This window comes from Orcinus orca, chromosome 19, assembly GCF_937001465.1.
Source record: "Orcinus orca chromosome 19, mOrcOrc1.1, whole genome shotgun sequence".
Taxonomy (NCBI): Eukaryota; Metazoa; Chordata; class Mammalia; order Artiodactyla; family Delphinidae; genus Orcinus; species Orcinus orca.
In genome coordinates this window covers 20,661,016-20,677,808 of record NC_064577.1, presented here as the reverse complement: position 1 = coordinate 20,677,808, position 16,793 = coordinate 20,661,016, and the positions used below count along the sequence as shown (strand labels likewise).

Sequence of the window (16,793 nt, the reverse complement as noted above, 5' to 3'; positions counted from 1 at the left end):
CTGGGGGCCCAGACCGCGCCTGCCCTGCCCTCATCAAACCCAAACCCTTGCAGAAGAAAGGAAAGGGGAGGCACGGGCCCGGGGAGGGCAAGGCAGGGGCGCAAGTCCAGGCAAGGCGGGCGGTCTGGCACACCCGGGCCGTGTGGAGAGGACGATGGTGGCGGGGGGCGGGAGGGTGAGGGCGTGTGCGACGGCCTGAAAAGCACGCGGGGGTCCTCGAGGAGGCCAGTTCTGTCCTCTCTCCCCTCCCCCGCCGGGCCAGGCGGGGCCTTTCAAACACACGTCTGCACGCAGTGGCACTCCGAGAGATCAAAATGGTTTAATGCGGTCTAGTCTTGTGGCCTACGTCTTTAGATACTGCTGTGTATTGAAAATAACATGAAAATTCTCCAGTTTCACCATTTAAAATAGATTTGACATCGATTTGACCTGTGCAGGGGCCTCCTTCCCACCAGGCCCCCTGCCCCCACCAGGACCCTAGGGCGGCAGGGACTGGGTGGCACAGCACCCGCAGGTACGGGGCGGGGTGGGGTGGGGGGCAGGGGGCGCCGTGCTCTGAGACACTCGCCCATCTGGACGCACAACCTCCGGGACCCGGGCGGGTCCGCGAACGCACACACGCCACCCCCAGCAGGCAGGCAGCAGCCCTGCTGACGGAGCCCGGCACACACACGCACGTGCGTTCGTGGACAAGTGCACACAGGCCTCCTACGTGCAACTGCGTGCAAACGCTCGCCTTTGGAGGCCATGTCCTCACACACACGTGTACCTTGTGCCCAGGTACACAGAAGCGTCATCCTGTCACACGTGCTCCACGCCTGCCCACGTGGACAGAATCGGGGCAGAGGGCTGGTGGGACCACGGCCGGTGTCCGTCCTGAGTACTGTGTGCCCAGCCCCACAGCCTGGTAAACATTTAAACCAACGCCTGCATACACAACGAGCACACAAACAGACCTATGGGTAGATATACACATAACCGTGTGAGCCTGTGTGCAGTTACACACATGTATACATCGTGTATAGACACCATCAGCCCAGGTTCACACATGCACGGAGATCGTCGTGGGCACACATCTGCACAGCACTCCCACGTACACTCGTGCACTTACAGGAAAAGCCACAATTGGACACGTTTCACTGGCACACGGATGAGATGATTCCACACAGGAATTCACGCCTCGGTGCTCACACACGTATGTTATCCCCAGCCCCCTCCCCACGTAAGCAGCTCAGTGTCTCAGGGCAGAGGGCGCCTCAGCCAGCTCCAGCCTCTGCACCACTGGGTCCAGGCTATCGAGAAACTTCCTGCAAATACCACTGCCGGGGCTGGGTGACACAGCACCAGTAGGTACGGGGGTGGGGGGGGCAGGGGGCGCCGGCGGGGTCAGAAGCAGGTTTGTACACCCACCCGCTCAGCACACAGGCCACACGTAACATACACACGTGCTCAGCGCACACACAACACACGGCACACCGCACACTCGCTGGGTTCACATGTTCCACGCCCCACACACAGGCACACGCGCCCCAGGGGCCATGTGATCCTGCCTCTGCACACACAGCTCCTCCCATCCGCCCTCCCGCTTCAAGGGCACTAAGGAGGGAGGCTATTTTGGTCTTTAGCACAAGCAATAAATAAATAAATAAATAAATAAATAAATACACACAGAGGAGGCAAAAAGAGGGCAGCGGAGTTTGAAAACGCAGCATCTGCCTTTGGTGAGAGATGAAAGGCAGCTCGGGAAGGCCCTCCTGCAGGGTCTGCGGCCTGAGCCGTCCGGCGTGGGCCTGGGAGGGGGACAGGCCTGAGAGGAAGCGCCCCCGGCCACCCGAGACAGCTCGGGCCTTGGGGGACCCAGGGCCCCGGGGCTCTGCCCTGGTGGGGTGAGTGGAGGGCTGGCCCAACGGGACCACGTGCCAGCCCCGAGCGACCAGGGCCACCTGCCACCCCCCCGGCAACCACAGAGACTCCGCATCACCGCCCAGGACTAACGCTGAGGCAGCAGGGGCTCAGGCCAGGAAGGAGCAGAGGCCTGTCCAGCGGATCCTGAGAGGAACGAGGCCTCTACCTGCCTCGGGCTGACCCTTCTGACTCCTCCTGACCGGAAGTTAGGGTGGCGTCTGAGGCCAGGGCAGGGCTTTCTGGGTGGGAATACACAGCCGGTGCCCGGACCCTGCACGGCCCCTGACTTTAGGGCCAGGCCTCCTGCTGTTGCAGGCGTTGGAGGAGGGGAGAGGCAGAAGCCCCCAGTGCAGCCCCTGGCCTCTCCTTGCCCCTCGCCCATCTGCACTCGGCCTCTGTCTCCTAACTTGGGCCGGAGCCCTGGCGTCTCCTGGTGGTGAGCTGTCCCGCGCCAGCCTGGACAGGCAGGCTGGGGCTCTCTAATGACTGACCGGCTTGGTCATTTGTGAGGAAAACACTCTCAGCAGCCCTGGGAAGGGCCCAGGCGCCGCCCTGACGGCTGTTCCCTTCGCCAGGAACGAGCTGCGTTGGGCAGCTCTTGGGCTGGCGGAGGCAAGAGCCAGTGACAAATCAGGGGGCCCGAGCCGCCACCTGACCGAGGTGCCCAGACGTGTGCGCTGACCAGCCCACGGCTCTCCTAGGACGTTCCTGTGCGTTCGGCACCAGGGCACAGCCTGGCTGAGCCCCACCCAGGCTCACCTCTGCTGCCCACCTGGGGGGGATGGGGTGCCGGCCCGGCCTGGCCTCCGCAGACAGAGGGCCATGGTGGAGTCGGGGGCAGCAGGGAGGACGGGTGAGTCCCATAAAAACAGTGACAACTGGAGCCAGACCCCCCCCCCCAGGGTCTCTAAGGCACGACTCATGCTGGGCCCCGTGGAGACTGGGCTGAAACACTTCCTTGGAGTCGGGGAAGCTGACCCCCTTCCCATGGAGCCACCCCTACGTTCCCCAGCTGCCCCTCTCTGGGGAAGGGGATGGAGGCCACAGGGCAGAAAAGGAGGGAGAATCCGGCGGGCTGGGGTCGTGGAGGGGGGGTGGGGCTGGGGGGAGGGGGGGAGCAGACCTTCCACCGCAGGCAGGTCCCATCCCGGCCCTGAGATGCACCTCAAAGGAGGTACAGAGTCAAACTTAAAAAGCTCAGACTGGATTCTTCCCGGCCCTGACTCCCACCCCAGTGACACTGAAAAGCTCTTGTTATGATCATTAACAAGGTCTTGGTTTTGCCATTCCAAAGGAAATCCAGTTCACCCCGTGCGCGTAAAGCACAGAGGGGTGGGGAGGTGGGGGTGACCTCCATGCCTGCCCTCAGGCCGCGGCGTCGGGCACGTGCCCGGCCTTCATGGAAGAGAGGCCAGCCCAGCCTCGGGGACCTTCTGGAAACCCCCCCAGCTACTTGCATCCTGGCAGACTAATGGAATTCTAATTGTCCTTTCCCACCCCCCCTCAAATTATAAAACTTCTTTTCAATCACATGTTAATTTTTTTTTTGTAAACAGTCTTAAACTAAGGTCGAGAAAGCCCAAACCAGGTGTTTCTCCCCAAGTTAAAAACCAGCGAGGTGCACTGCAGCCCGCCGGCCTTTGCCCACAGAGGCCGGGCAGCTGGTGAGCCGCTTCTGGACAGGCTGTGGCTCCCCCCTGAGGCAGAAGCCCCCAGCTCCTGTGGCCCGGCCCCCCGGGGGGCCACCTCCCCGCCCCCAGGCCTGCTCTGGCCTCAGAGGCCACTCAGGCCACCCACTCTTCCACCAACATTCCCAGGCCGCTGTGAAGAAACGTAAAACATCTAAAACGCTACTGAGTCTGCAACCAGGGCCCAAGCCCATTCCGCTCTGGCCCGGGGCCCTCGCGGGACTCGGGGCCTTTCCCCGGCGGGGCGGATGCTGCACCTTGGCCGCTGGCGGCTCAGATCTCGGACTCCCGTCTGTAGGGCCGCTGATCGAGGGCGGTGCCGGCCTGGGGTCTGTCAAAGTCGCGCCTGGCCTGGGGGCCGTGGCCGTCCTGCTCTCTGTCTGCCTCGTCCTCGTCGTCGCGGCTCAGGAAGGCCAGCTCGTTCTCGTAGCAGAAGGAGTTGGCGCTGGGCAGCAGGAACTTGTTCTCCACCAGGTCCTTGGCGCTGCAGCGGGGCGTGGACGGCACCTCGTACGTCTTGTGGAAGTGCGAGTAGTCGATCTTGTACTGGTTCTTCTCCTCGAAGAGGACCGGCTCGAAGCGGTGGCCCCACAGGATCTCGTTGGCCAGGTAGGAGCTGCGGGCCTGTGTGGTCATGGCCGTAGCCTCCACCATGCCCTCCAGGATGACCACGATCTCAAAGTCGTCCGTCTCCAGGTCCTGCCGGCTGATGCCAAACAGCGGGCTGGCCTCGTCGATCTCGTGCAGGATGGTGATGGGCGACACCAGGAAGATGCGGTCCAGGCCCTTGTCGAAGCCAACGTCGATGTCGATCTGGTCCAGCGGGATGTACTCGCCCTCCTCCGTGACCCGGGGCTTGATGAGCTGGGCCCGCACGTGGGCCTCCACGATGTGGCTCTTGCGCAGGTTGCCCACGCGCCACATGAGGCACAGCTTGCCGTCGCGCAGCGCCACCACCGCGTTGTGGCTGAACAGCAGCGTCTGCGCGCGCTTCTTGGGCCGCGCCATCTTGGCCATGATGGCGCCGATCATGAAGGAGTCGATGATGCAGCCCACGATGGACTGCGCCACCACCATGAACACGGCCACCGGGCACTCCTCGGTCACGCAGCGCAGCCCGTAGCCAATGGTGGTCTGCGTCTCAATGGAGAAGAGGAAGGCCGCCATGAAGCCGTGCACCTGCAGCACGCAGGGCGTGCGGCCGCGGCCCTCGGCCGGCTCCAGGTCCCCGTGGGCCACGGCGATGACCCAGAAGATGACACCGAACAGCAGCCAGGAGGCGAGGAAGGCCAGCGAGAAGATGAGCAGCATGTAGCGCCAGCGGATGTCCACGCAAGTGGTGAACATGTCGGCCAGGTAGCGCTGCGACTTCTCGTCCATGTTGGCGAACTCGATGTTGCACTGGCCATTCTTCTTGACGAAGCGGTTCCGGCACCTGCGCCGAGTGTGCACCTTGCCGTTGCCGAAGCCATTGGCGCCCGACATGGTGACCAGGTGCAGCCCGTCCTCCTCGGACGACACGATGCTGTAGGGGTTGGCACGGCCAGATGCGGTCATCCCGGGGGCGGGGGCGGTGGGACCCCAGCTTGCCCCCGGGCCAGCTCCAGGCGGGGCAGCTCCTGCAACAGAGGGGACAGCAGGCTGGCAGTGAGGCCGGCAGAGCAGCCACCCGACCTGCGCCTCCGCCCCGACCCGGCCTCACCCCAGCCAGCTCCTCGGCCACCTCCCCTCTCCCGGCTGCTCCAGACGGGAAGCCTGGCTTCTTCCTCAGTTTCCCTTTCCCCCACCAAGGGCTCTGCCTGCAAAGATATTCAGGGTCCAGCCCCTCCTCCCACCTCCCGGCCTGAGTCCCTGGCATCACCCGCCGAGAGCAGCATGACGGCCACGTCGCCAGCCTCCCCACTCCCACGCCGGTGCCAGTGCCCACGGCAGCCGCCAGGAGTCAGTGCGCCCTCTGCTGGGACCCCTCAGACCTCACCTCCAGTCTCGCCCTTGCTCGCCCCCAGGCCCACCCGGACACCGTCCTCCCAGGCCCTGGCTTCTAGGCCACAAGGGTGTCTCAGGGCCCCCCTGCACCTGGGCAAACGGTGCACCCCACCCGGGACCCCACGGTAATCCCGCTGCACCGGCCTCTGACCTCGTAACGATAGTAGTAACGACAGCAATGGCTCGCTGGGGCTGCACCCACCGTCCCACCACGAGACCGCGAGTCCCTGAGCGCGGGGGGTTTGCTGTTTGCTCACTGCTGTCTCACCCCCAGGGCCTAGACCTGGGCATGACAGACGCCTCAAGCCGGGCCCCACCCGCCCTCCTGAGGCTCACGCTGTCCCCGCAGGCGCCCACTCTCGCTGCCCACATGCTGTGCTCGTGGCCACCCCATCACCAGGGGGCTCGCTGACCCCGGACCTCAGCCCGGGGGCCTCCGCCACCCCGCCTTCCTCAGTGCTGAACAAGAGCAGGTGGGGAGCCTCAGCCCCCTCGGCGGAGCACCGGGCCGGCGCACGTCCTCACACACGGGGCACACTCCACAGCGCCGCTCCCCGTTCTCACGGCTGGGGGCAGGCACCCCAGCCCCAGATGCGCGGGCCGGTGGCCACCCCTTCCCCGGTGCCCCGCCCGCTCTGGGCTGGGGCATCCGCAGACCGGAGACCCCGACACCACTTGGCCCCGCGGGCACTGAGGCCGTCCGGCCGTCCGCGCCGGGTGCCCCGCGGGAATGGCATGGCAGGGCGCTGAAGAGGTGGGCCTGCGCCCCCTACGGATGGACCCCACGCCCCCAGACCCCCACCAGTCGCCCGACGAGGTCAGAGCTAGCTGAGCCTCGGGGTGCTCACATGTGATGAGACACTGAGGCCCCAGAGAAGGTCCAGGGCGGCCAGGCCAGGAGAGAGGAGGCGGCAGCACTGTGACCCAGCCCTGGTCTGTGGGACGGGGTAACCTCTGACCTCTGTTCCAAACCCACAGGGCCAGCCAGGCTGCAGACCCCGCCCAGGGCCTGCCCGGTCGCCAGAGCCACTGGATCCCCAGGTCTGGCAGGTGCAGGGCGCTCCCTGCTGCCCGGACCAGCTCATCCATCCACAGGGACAGCAGGCCAGACCTGTCAGCAAACGCTCGTGTGTCACCCGCTCGGAAGCCCAAGGAGGTAGCTACCGTGGCTACTTCTACGCTCTGGATGGCGGCTCAGAGAGGTCAAGTGACTTCCTCAAAGCCACACAACCACTAGGCAGGAGAGCTGGGCCTCTCCTGGCCTAACACAAGGCCTCCCACCGTGGGGACCCCAGGCTCTGCGGCGGCCTCTGCTCAGGCTGCCATCCTTCCCCCACGGCTGCTGCAGCTGACAGCCTCACGCTGGGTCTGAGGAGCTGAGGCCTCAGGCCATAGTGGTGGACACGGCTCCCGCCTGGTCCAGGAGCCGGTGGTGGTGGGAACCCCGTGGACTGTGCCAGGAAGACAGCTCAGCCCTGGACTCCTGGGCCTTCCAGGGGGAGGTGGCCAGGTCTGGGGCACACCGATGCCAGCAGCAGGCCACCGGATCACCAGGGGCAGGTCTGTGTGGCCAGGAGGCCTTGAGGGACGTCCAGTGGGTCATGGCTGCCCCAGGTGGGGCTCTGAGCAGCTCGAGGCCTGCAGGGGACAGAATCACAAGACTCGAAGGCCAGAGGAGCCCAGCCTGGCACACTGCTTCCAGCAGCTGGGCAGCCTCCCACCTGGCCAGCTCGCAGTGACCACTGGCATCTCTGCCTGGGCTGGGCGTCTGGGCCGCACCCAGACTGTGCTGCACAGTCCTGGGAACCCCTCTTCTACTGGTCTTCCTCCTAAAGCCACAGCGAAAATCAACAGGTCACATTCGCAGCCACTCCCCCACTTCTCAGAGCTGGAAACTGGTACTCGGAGCAAAGTCACCTGTGCAAAGTCCCCCGAAGCCAAGGAGCAGAGACACAGCGGGCGGCTCTGTGTGCACGCGTGTGTGCATACGTATGCGTGCATGAGTTGCCAAGGGTGGGGGCAGTACCTCGCGGGCGCTTGGCGAACACACCACCAGAGAGAAAGGCCGAGAAGAGGATCCACGGTAGCGGCCCCGGCACCACAAACTTGCCAAACGTCCAGCGACCCTCTGCACACCCAAGGCAAGAAGGTTACGGGGCTCTGTGGTCTTTAAGGACTCGGTTTAAGAAATGTGGGGGACTTCCCCGGTGGCGCAGCGGTTAGGGCTCTGCGCTTCCACTGCAGGGGGCCCGGGTGTGATCCCTGGTCAGGGAACTAAGATCCCGCAAGCCGTGTAGCATGACCAAAAAAAAAAGAAAGAAAGAAAAAGAAATGAGGGACAAGATTCTCAACCAGCCACGTGCGGCCCGGTGTGGCTCCTGTCCAACGGGTGCACACGGATCAGACAGAAAGGAAATTAGATTTGCTCTGCTGAAGAGGCTGTAGCAAGCAAGGAGGCCGGCTCCCCATTTTATAGATGAGAAAACCGAGGCTGAGACTTGTCCCAGGTCACAAAACACCTTGTGGGCCAGGATGAGATAGATGGTAAAGACAATAATTAAGACTACGTTGGTCGGACGCCCAGGTTGGCCAGTGGGGGTCCCAGGCGTCGCTGGAAGGGAAAGGGGAGAGAGGCACTAGGGTCCCCTACCTGAGCCAGCCTAGGCGACTTCGGCACTGGAGACTGGGAGTGAGGCAGGCCCAGCAGGCTGGACCCAGAGACCCCGAAGGGAGGGGGAGCTGTCCCGAGCCCGGCGTCTCCAGGGCCCGGCACCCGGCAGGCTTGGCGCACCAGCAGGGCCTGGGCTGGGAGCTTTTAGGGAGGCAGCTAACACATGACCCGAGGGCCAAGAGTCATCGCAAAGTGCCCCCCGGATGGAGCGGGACACCCCATGTCAGGTCCCCCGAGGCTCTGGGCCTCAGGTTTCAGCAACGTCCGGAGGAGACCAGGCCAAGGCCAAGAAAGCGCGGACTAGTCAGATCAATGGAGGGGGCACCGAGGAGAAGCTCAGTGACCCCCTCCCTCGGGAGGCCTCCCAGGCGGCAGGACCCCCTCACAGGGATGAGCAGAGTAACCAAGTGCTTACTACCTGCCAGGCGCTAAGAGCTCCAGTAGCTCACGTAATCCCTTAGTGTGACTTTCTGGATGAGGAAACTGAAGCTCAGAAAGCCTGAGTCACTTACCCAGGGTCACACAGCCTTTCAGGAGTGAGCTCCTGGTCTGAGGGGGTAGGAGAGAACTCAACCCCCCCATTCCCCTAGGCCAGACTGTGGACATGACACTGTGTTCCAAGCCTCGGTCCTCAGGGTCCCTGCAACGCCACATGGCGATGAGACACAAATAACCCCAATCTGAGCCCGTGAAAGCAGAGGTAAGACCCTCACCAGCACTCCTGACCTGTGGCCATTCAGGCCCTGCTTGGAACATCCAGGGACAGGGCACTCACTACCTCATGGTCAAGTCCTTCCAAGTCCATGGTCTCTCCTTAAAAATCACTTGCTTCAGGGAAAGCCAGCCTGCAGCCACATACACCTCCCTGCAGCCCGTGCCCGAGGCAGACATACTAATCCGTCACAGAGCGCTTTCGCACTGCGCCCTGTGGTGGCCACAGGATCCTTATCCAGTTACTGCCCATCAGACTCAGCCCGAGAGCTTGCAAAACCCAATCCTTCATCTGCAGGCGGGAAGACGGAGGCTCCAAGAAGGGCGCCCTTGCTCAGCCACGCAGGAAGTGAGAGGCGTGGGCCAGGCCTGGAGGCTGCACTGCGTGAGACGGGGCAGCTCAGGGGCGGCAGGCTCCAAGGGCTGGGGCGCAGAGTGGGGGCGGGGGGCACGCCTGGGGGGAGGGGAGAACAGGCTGGCACCTCAGGGTCCAGTGAAGAGGTTGAGGCTGGCTGAGGAGAGCCAAGAGCTGGCCTGGACAGGAGGTGGCGGGTTAGGGGGCCGACACTTCTGTTCTCACACTCTGGGGAGACATCTCCTGTGCCCACCCACCTTTCCCAGGCACATTCCCTCCCCTCCCCAAAACATTCAGCCGGCCTCGGTCACCCATGGCCTGCAAACGTTTGGGGTCAACACCGTGCAGGCCTCCTGGGCCAGGCCCCTGCAAGGCCCCTGTGAGGCCGGAGGAGAGACGTGTCGCCTTGTGCTGGGCATGGGAATGGCCGGTGCTTGGCTGTCCCCGGGCCCTCACCACTTCGAGGCCCACCTGCCCAGCTTCCAACCACCAACACCAGTCTTTCCACCCAAAAGACCAACACCAGTCTTTCCACTCTGCCCGTGCACTGGCATGCCAGGGAGTTAATGCCCCAGGAGCAGCTGCCTGCCACGACGGGCATACTCGGGGCACCTGCTCTACTCGGCCTCCCAAGGCCCCTCAGCCCCTGGGCCCCCCCCCAGGCCACGTGGCCAACATGCTCCCCCTCTCCTCCAAAGCTTCCTCCCCTCTTCCCTCCACTCGTCCCCCCTGTGGGGTCACTGGGCAGTCCAACCACTCCCCTAGTTAGCCCAGCCACAAGCCTGGCCTCCTCCCTCTCCTTTAGCCCCCAGATCCACTCCCTTCCCAGGGCCTGTGTATTTTAGCTCCTGAATGACGGAAGCTGTCCGCCCACTCCTTGCCCACAGACACCTCCTGTCCAGGCCGTTCCTACCTACACAGCAACAGGTTCCTGAGGGTTTACCTGTGGCGAGCCTTGCCCGCTGTGGTCCAACCCCCCAATCACAGCCAATGGGAATGCTGGAAATCCCCCTATCGGTCGGGAGTCAGCAGAAGCCCACCGCTTTCACGAAGCCCTTTTACACTCTCTGGCCCTGGGCTTCTCCTGTTAGGACCAGAAGCTACTTTCCGCCTTGTGTGAGAGTTGGCCTTGCCTGGGCCCCACCTCGGGCCAACCTCAGAGGTCCAGAGAGGCTGGTGCAGGCCTGGCACGGCGGGGGCACCCAGGAAATGCTCAGTGTTCAGACAAAGACGAGGGAATGAGCTGCTGAACAGAGGGATGGCTGAGGAGACAGTTACACGTACAGGTGGGGGGTCAAGCGTGCGGATGGAGTACAGGTGGGGGGTCAAGCGTGCGGATGGAGTACAGGTGGGGGGTCAAGCGTGCGGATGGATGAACAGGGCCGACGGACGGGGATGGACGGATGCGGGTGACCAGAGGCATGGTTCGTTTAGGTGCGTGAAAACTGCTTAGATGAGTTGGGCGAATGGATTAGTGAATGGATGAACAGATGGATGGACAAGTGGATGGATGGATGGGTGGGTGGATAGACGGACGGACAGACGGGTGAGTGAATGGACGGATGAGTGGATGGATGGATGGATGGATGGATGGGTGGATGGACGGACGGACGGACGGGTGAGTGAATGGACGGATGAATAGATGAATGGACAAGTGGATGGATGGATGGGTGGGTGGATGGATGGATGGGTGGGTGGATGGATGGATGGGTGGATGGATGGGTGGGTGGATAGACGGACGGACAGACGGGTGAGTGAATGGATGGATGAGTGGATGGATGGATGGATGAGTGGATGGATGGATGGATGGATGGATGGGTGGATAGACGGACGGACAGACGGGTGAGTGAATGGACGGATGAGTGGATGGATGGATGGATGGATGGATGGATGGGTGGATGGATGGACGGACGGACGGGTGAGTGAATGGACGGATGAATAGATGGATGGACAAGTGGATGGATGGATGGATGGGTGGGTGGATGGATGGGTGGGTGGGTGGGTGGATGGATGGATGGATGGGTGGGTGGATGGATGGACGGACGGACGGGTGAGTGAATGGACGGACGAGTGGATGGATGGATAGATTGGGTGGGTGGATGGACACATGAATAGATGGATGGGTAGGTGGGTGGCTGCATGGCTGGGGGGATGAATGGATGGAAAGATGGCTGGCTGGGTTGGGTGCGTGGGTGGACAGTTAGATGGATGGGGGGATGTGTGGAACTAATGGATGGAAAATGGGTGAATGAGAGGTCGAACAGGCGGGTGGATGGGTGCGCGGGTAGGTGGACACAGAGATGAGTGGGGGGGTGGAGGCACAGATGAGCGTGACTGCGTGGACAGGTGCATATCCGTGACCTTAATCTTACCTCTGGAATCCTATCTTCTAAGTAACGGTGCTCACCAGGCAAGTGACTGTCTTCAAGGCTGCACTAGCAGAGGCCGCCATTTCCCAGGCACCAGCTGGAGCGGACTCAGCGGCTGGAAGACCCTGAAGGTAACAGAGCACAGTCACCACTCTCCTTGGGGGAGCTCCACCGTCATCAACCTCCACACAAACCCCCATTTCTGCTTGCTCTGTCCCCCGGACCCTCCCAGGACCCCAGGGGAGGTAGAGGGGGCCTCCAGCCCACCCCAGTGCCCCAAAGCTTCACAGCCCGCGAGCCTGTCCATAACAGCCCTTCAGAACCAGAGGAGGGCAGAACAAGGCGTGCCCCCAGAGAAAATGACCGCTGCCAGCTACTGAGTGCCCACTGCATGCCAGACACTTGGTAGCTGCTTCACGGACGCCAACTCAGGCAAGCCTCATGACAGCCCCAAGAAGTTGGACCCGCTGCTGTTCCCGTTCCAGAGAACGGGCACTGTGGGAACTCTCCTCAGGCCACAGAGGACCTCGGGGCCCAGCCTGTGCGCCTGGCCACCTGCAGAGCCTTCCCCACGCCCCCCACGGGCCCCGCTGTGGGCGGACGGCCCCCGCCTTCCACGGCAGTGCGCTGTGAGGTCAGGGCAGAGAGCAGCGAGAAGGGGCTCGGGAGCCTCGGAGGCGAGCCAGCCCAAGATGCCCCGTCACCTCTGCCCTCCCGGCCACGGCGTCCATGCGGGTCACCCTCTTGCAGCCGACGCCGGCGGGAGTCCACAGTGGCACTGGATTTTCCAGCTGGGATTAAGGGCACTGCTGTGAGTCGGCCCACATCACAAGTCTCCTGGGGCAGCGCCAGCAGTGGGTTTAGAAGCACACGGACCTGGGCTCCAGTCGCAGCTCCGCCCCTCACGAGCTGTGTGACCTTGGGTGCGTCACTTCCCGGCTCAGGGCTTCTGCTCGCTCTGGTAGCGGTGGCCTGGCTGGTCCCTCTTCACTCCAGGCTCCCATCGCAAGATGCCCAGTCCTCAGGCCCTGCTTCCCCACCCTCGTTGCTCCTAGAGCAGCAGCCAGCGGCCCTGCCGTTGGCCGCTCTCAGCCGTTTCCTTCTAAAGCCAATGGAGACTCCATCCCAGACCCCGTCGCGCAGCTGGACTCCCCACGGCGAGGACCCGTTCCCGGGTCACTGACCTTGTCCTTGCCCTGGAGTGGACACCCGCTGTGCCCGGCCCTGTGTGCTGGGTCTCGGCTTCAGTCATTCCAACCTGCGCAGCCCACCCTGAGGGACAGACGGGGAAACTGAGGCCGGGGGAGGTGAGGTCCCTCGTGCCGGGTCTCCGAGAGCAGAGGAGGTGTCACAGGGCCGTGGGGAGGGAAGGGGGCGGTAAGCAGGGGAGCACCTGCCCTCCCCGCTTCCCGTGGTCACTCAGCCTCTGACTCCCTGCTTCCTGGAAGGGGCGTTCTTCTAGGAGGGAAGCAACACCAGCTCCACTCTACACAGCAGGAGACGGAGGCTCAGATCAGAGAAGGGCCTCGCCCAAGGCCACAAAGCCACAGAGTGAATGGCAGCTTGGAGACAGAGCCCAGGATCTGACACCCCATCCAGCGCTCCCCCTGCCCCTGCAGTGGCCATGGCCCACGAGACGTGACCCCCAACCCTCTGAAGTTCACCAAACACTTTCCTGGGTGGCGGTCACAGTCCTGGACAGGGGGGGCCGGAGCAGGGGCAACGCCTGCAGGTGACAGGGGTGACGGGTTGTGACAGTGAGGCTGTCCCTCAGCCTCCCAGCAAGGGCCGTCCTGTCAGCCTGGGGCGAGGCGCTTCCGTTTCCTGCCCGGCCTCCCCAAGGATGTGCCTGTGAAATTCAACCTGGGGGGAGGTGTGCGCTGAGCACGGGCCTGGCACCAGGTGGCTCGGTCGCCACCATCACAGCCTCCCCCAGGAGCGGCGGGGCCCAGGCTCCAGTGAGCTCCCAGCCCTGCATTCGAGGCCTGATCGCTCCCCAGCTCCCAGTGGGAACTTCCCTGGGCCTCAGGCTTCTCATCTGCAAAATGGGTAGATCCCACCTGCCTGGGGAGGCTGTGAAGAAGGTAGACCGAGGCCCTGCCGCAGCGTCCGGTGAGCAGCAGACACGCGGTAAGCACCGGTCCTCCCAGCGTTGTCTGAGGGGTCTTCCTGCTCTGACAACCATCGGGGTGCCCGACACGATGGGAAGCTGGGGCACCCCGGACCCTCCCGTGCGGCCTGGTGTGATGCTCTCAGGACGCACCCAACAGGCTGAGCTCTGCGGGTGCAGGGGCCTGGCCGCCCCGCTCCTCTGTGCCAGGGGTGTCATCGCTGGCAGGGGCGCCCAGTAAACGCTGGCCACAGCAACCACAGTGACCACGGCCCCTCAGATTCCACGGCCTGGAGACAGGCTGCACGCACCGACACAAGGTTAGGCTGCGCCAAGCGGCCGGGAGGGACAGGTGTCCACTCTCCGAGCCCCGAGGTGAAGCCAGGGCAGGAAGTTCTGGCCCCCACGGCGGATGACAGGTCACGCCAGGCACCAGGGAATGTTTCCGAGGGTATTTTTATCTTGAGAACATCCTTCCCTGGGGGGTAGGGGCAGGAGAGAGACAGGGTGTCCTTGGCCCCAGGCCCTTGGAAGCAGCAGAGGACAGAGACCCCTGGTGCCCTCTGCCAGAGTGGCCATTACATCACTGCCCCATCCCTGGGCTTCCTTGGGTCCCAGGAGCAAGTGGGACCTGGAGGGTCTTGGGGTTTTCTTGGGGCTCCCAGCTCTGCTCAAACTCACTGTGCGACCTAGGGTAGGCCCCTGTCCCTCTCTGGGCCTCCCTCTGGCAGGCAAACTTTCCTGAGGGCACCACAGACTTGGCGATGGACCAGGAGTGCCCACCTGCCAGGGGCGTCCCCACCGGGCAGGAAGACAGCGAGTTAAGCAGCACACCCAACGGGCAGGATCGGGGCCGCGGTCAGAGCCCTCGGAGCCCAGGGGAGGTGTCTGACCCAGTCGCGGGCAGGGCCTCCCCGGAGAGAGCCCGGCTGAGACCGACCACAGCACAGCGCAGGGCACTCAGGGTCCCCCAGGTCAGGGTGCACATCGGCTCTGCCCTTCACACACTGGGCCTCGGGCAAGTCCCGCCCACCTCGGAGCCTCCCTATTCCTATCTGCAAACGAGGGGGCTGGCCCTTCCGGTCCCAACATTCAGGACCCTACGGATTTGGGGCTGAGGCGGGTATAGAGAGACAGGCAGGGGCACCCCTGTCACCCTAGTAACAGTGAGGGCGGAGGTGTGCTGAGTGCTTGTGTGCACAGGCGTTGCACTGATGTCTGCAGAAATGGAGGCCCGGAGAGGCCCTGTGAGTCATTTCAATGAGCTCGGACTTGACCCCAAGGGCACTGGGGTGCCAGAGAAAGTATACATTCTGAGGCAATACGGCTTGCGTTCAAATCTTGTCTCTGTCCCTTCCTGGGTGACCCTGGGCAAGTCATATAGCCTCTCTGAGCCCAGTTTTCTCACCTGTGAGATGGGATTAATAATGTTATCTGTCGATGGGTTCATGATGGGGTTTCATCAAGTTAGTACAAGGAGCTGGAAATTTCCTGGTCCCCCACGCCCTGCCCTCATCACATCTCTGAGCCCCTGACTCACTCTGAAGAGGGGCCACAGGTCCCTGGAGGGCCTGGACTAGACCTTACCTCCAAGCAGGAAGGAGAGACCAGATGGACAGGATGGGAGGGACCCAGTGCACAAAGGCACCATGGTGTCTATTTTTCTTACGGCTATAATTTTTCAAGCTTCAACTTAATTCAAGCCTCAGACATTTTCTAAGTGCGCAGAGGAGAGCATGGACCTGAGATAGTGACAGGAAACAGCCTGGGACAAGAAAGACCATGAAAGAAAAGGCTGGAAAATTTGCCAACATAAAAATATTTATGATATTGCTTATCAAAACCCACTATAAGCTAAATAAAAGGGAAATGATAACATGTCTGTTATGAAAAGGATTGATGTACTTAATATATAAAGGGTTCTTATAAATCAACAAGAGAAAAGCACACAGTAGGAATGATCGTGCGATCCTGCGATCCTCAGTGGGTGACGTCTCAGGAATGTCCACACCTCAAGCCTCAGCCTGAGCTAGCCCCTCACCATGGAAAGCCCCTCTCTGCCTTTCATCTTTCAAGCTCAAAGGATGCCTCCTCCAGGAAGCCTTCCGAGGTTTCCCTGGAACTGCTGCTACTCCTTGCCAGGTCCCCACAACATCTTTCTTGGACCCCTGGAACCAAATGCTTAGCTTCTGTGAGTGCCTGGCATTGCACCCGAGAATGTTCCGGGTGAGATGGCCCAAGCGTCTCTGACCAAGGAAGAAGTAAGTCACGGAAAAGAGCACGTGTGTCCACAATCACCAGGCTATGAGCCACGGCTCCAAGCCCAGCACCCAGGGGTCTGGCCTCTGTCCCTCTGCATCCAGCCGCCTCCTTCCTAAGGAGCCCTCTCAGCCAGGGGCTGCCTAGCTTCACAGCAGGCTGGGGCCAGCACGAGGCCTGACAGGCAAAGGCCAGGCAGAACATGGCCTGACCCCCGGCCGCTTGCTGGGGGAGCACAGGGACAGTTGCTTTCTCAGCTTCCCTCCTCTTCCCCTCCTCACTGTGTAAATCTGGCTTTATTTGGGGAACAGAAGATTCACTGGGAGGGCCTGACAGACCTCTGAGGGCTGGGGTTCACCCTGGCACGGGCTGGAGGCCGTGCTCTGAGATCAGGAGTCTGGGAAAACAGGGTGGGCTTCCGGACGACCCACCACTCCACCCAGGGTCCCCTTGCCAGCTCGGCTCCGGCAGCACTGCCAAGGCCTGGGGCCTCCACCCGCACTCGGCGTTCACTCACTCAGCGGACACCTACTGGGCCTCCACTATGTGCAGACACGGTGCTCAGGGCCGAGATCCAAGTGGGACAAGACAGACAAAAAACATGCCGGGGAAAAAGGAACCCGCGTCATTCCAGAGGCAGGGTGGGCATAGGAAGACCTCTCCGAGGAGGTGACATTTGACTCGAGGCCTCTGGAGGAGAGAACGTGGGAACAGTGTTCCCAGAAGTGGGAACAGCACG

General features: G+C 62.5%; 1 protein-coding gene across 2 annotated transcripts in view; it reads right to left on the bottom strand.

Moving 5' to 3' along the window:
• Positions 1 to 300: 300 nt before the first annotated feature.
• Positions 301 to 16,793, bottom strand: part of KCNJ12 (potassium inwardly rectifying channel subfamily J member 12) — a 37,023-nt gene continuing 20,530 nt past the window's right edge. Inside the window, exons 1-3 of one of the 2 annotated variants that reach the window (XM_049702132.1) lie at positions 12,870 to 13,084; positions 11,689 to 11,810; positions 301 to 5,212 (exon numbers count right to left, since the gene is read on the bottom strand). In XM_049702132.1, the coding sequence (XP_049558089.1) occupies positions 3,867 to 5,150 (1,284 nt within the window). In that variant the 5' untranslated portion in view covers positions 5,151 to 5,212; positions 11,689 to 11,810; positions 12,870 to 13,084 and the 3' untranslated portion in view covers positions 301 to 3,866. Of the gene's footprint in view, positions 5,213 to 11,688; positions 11,811 to 12,869; positions 13,085 to 16,793 lie in introns of those variants that run through there. The other variant, XM_004266761.3, reaches the window with a different exon arrangement.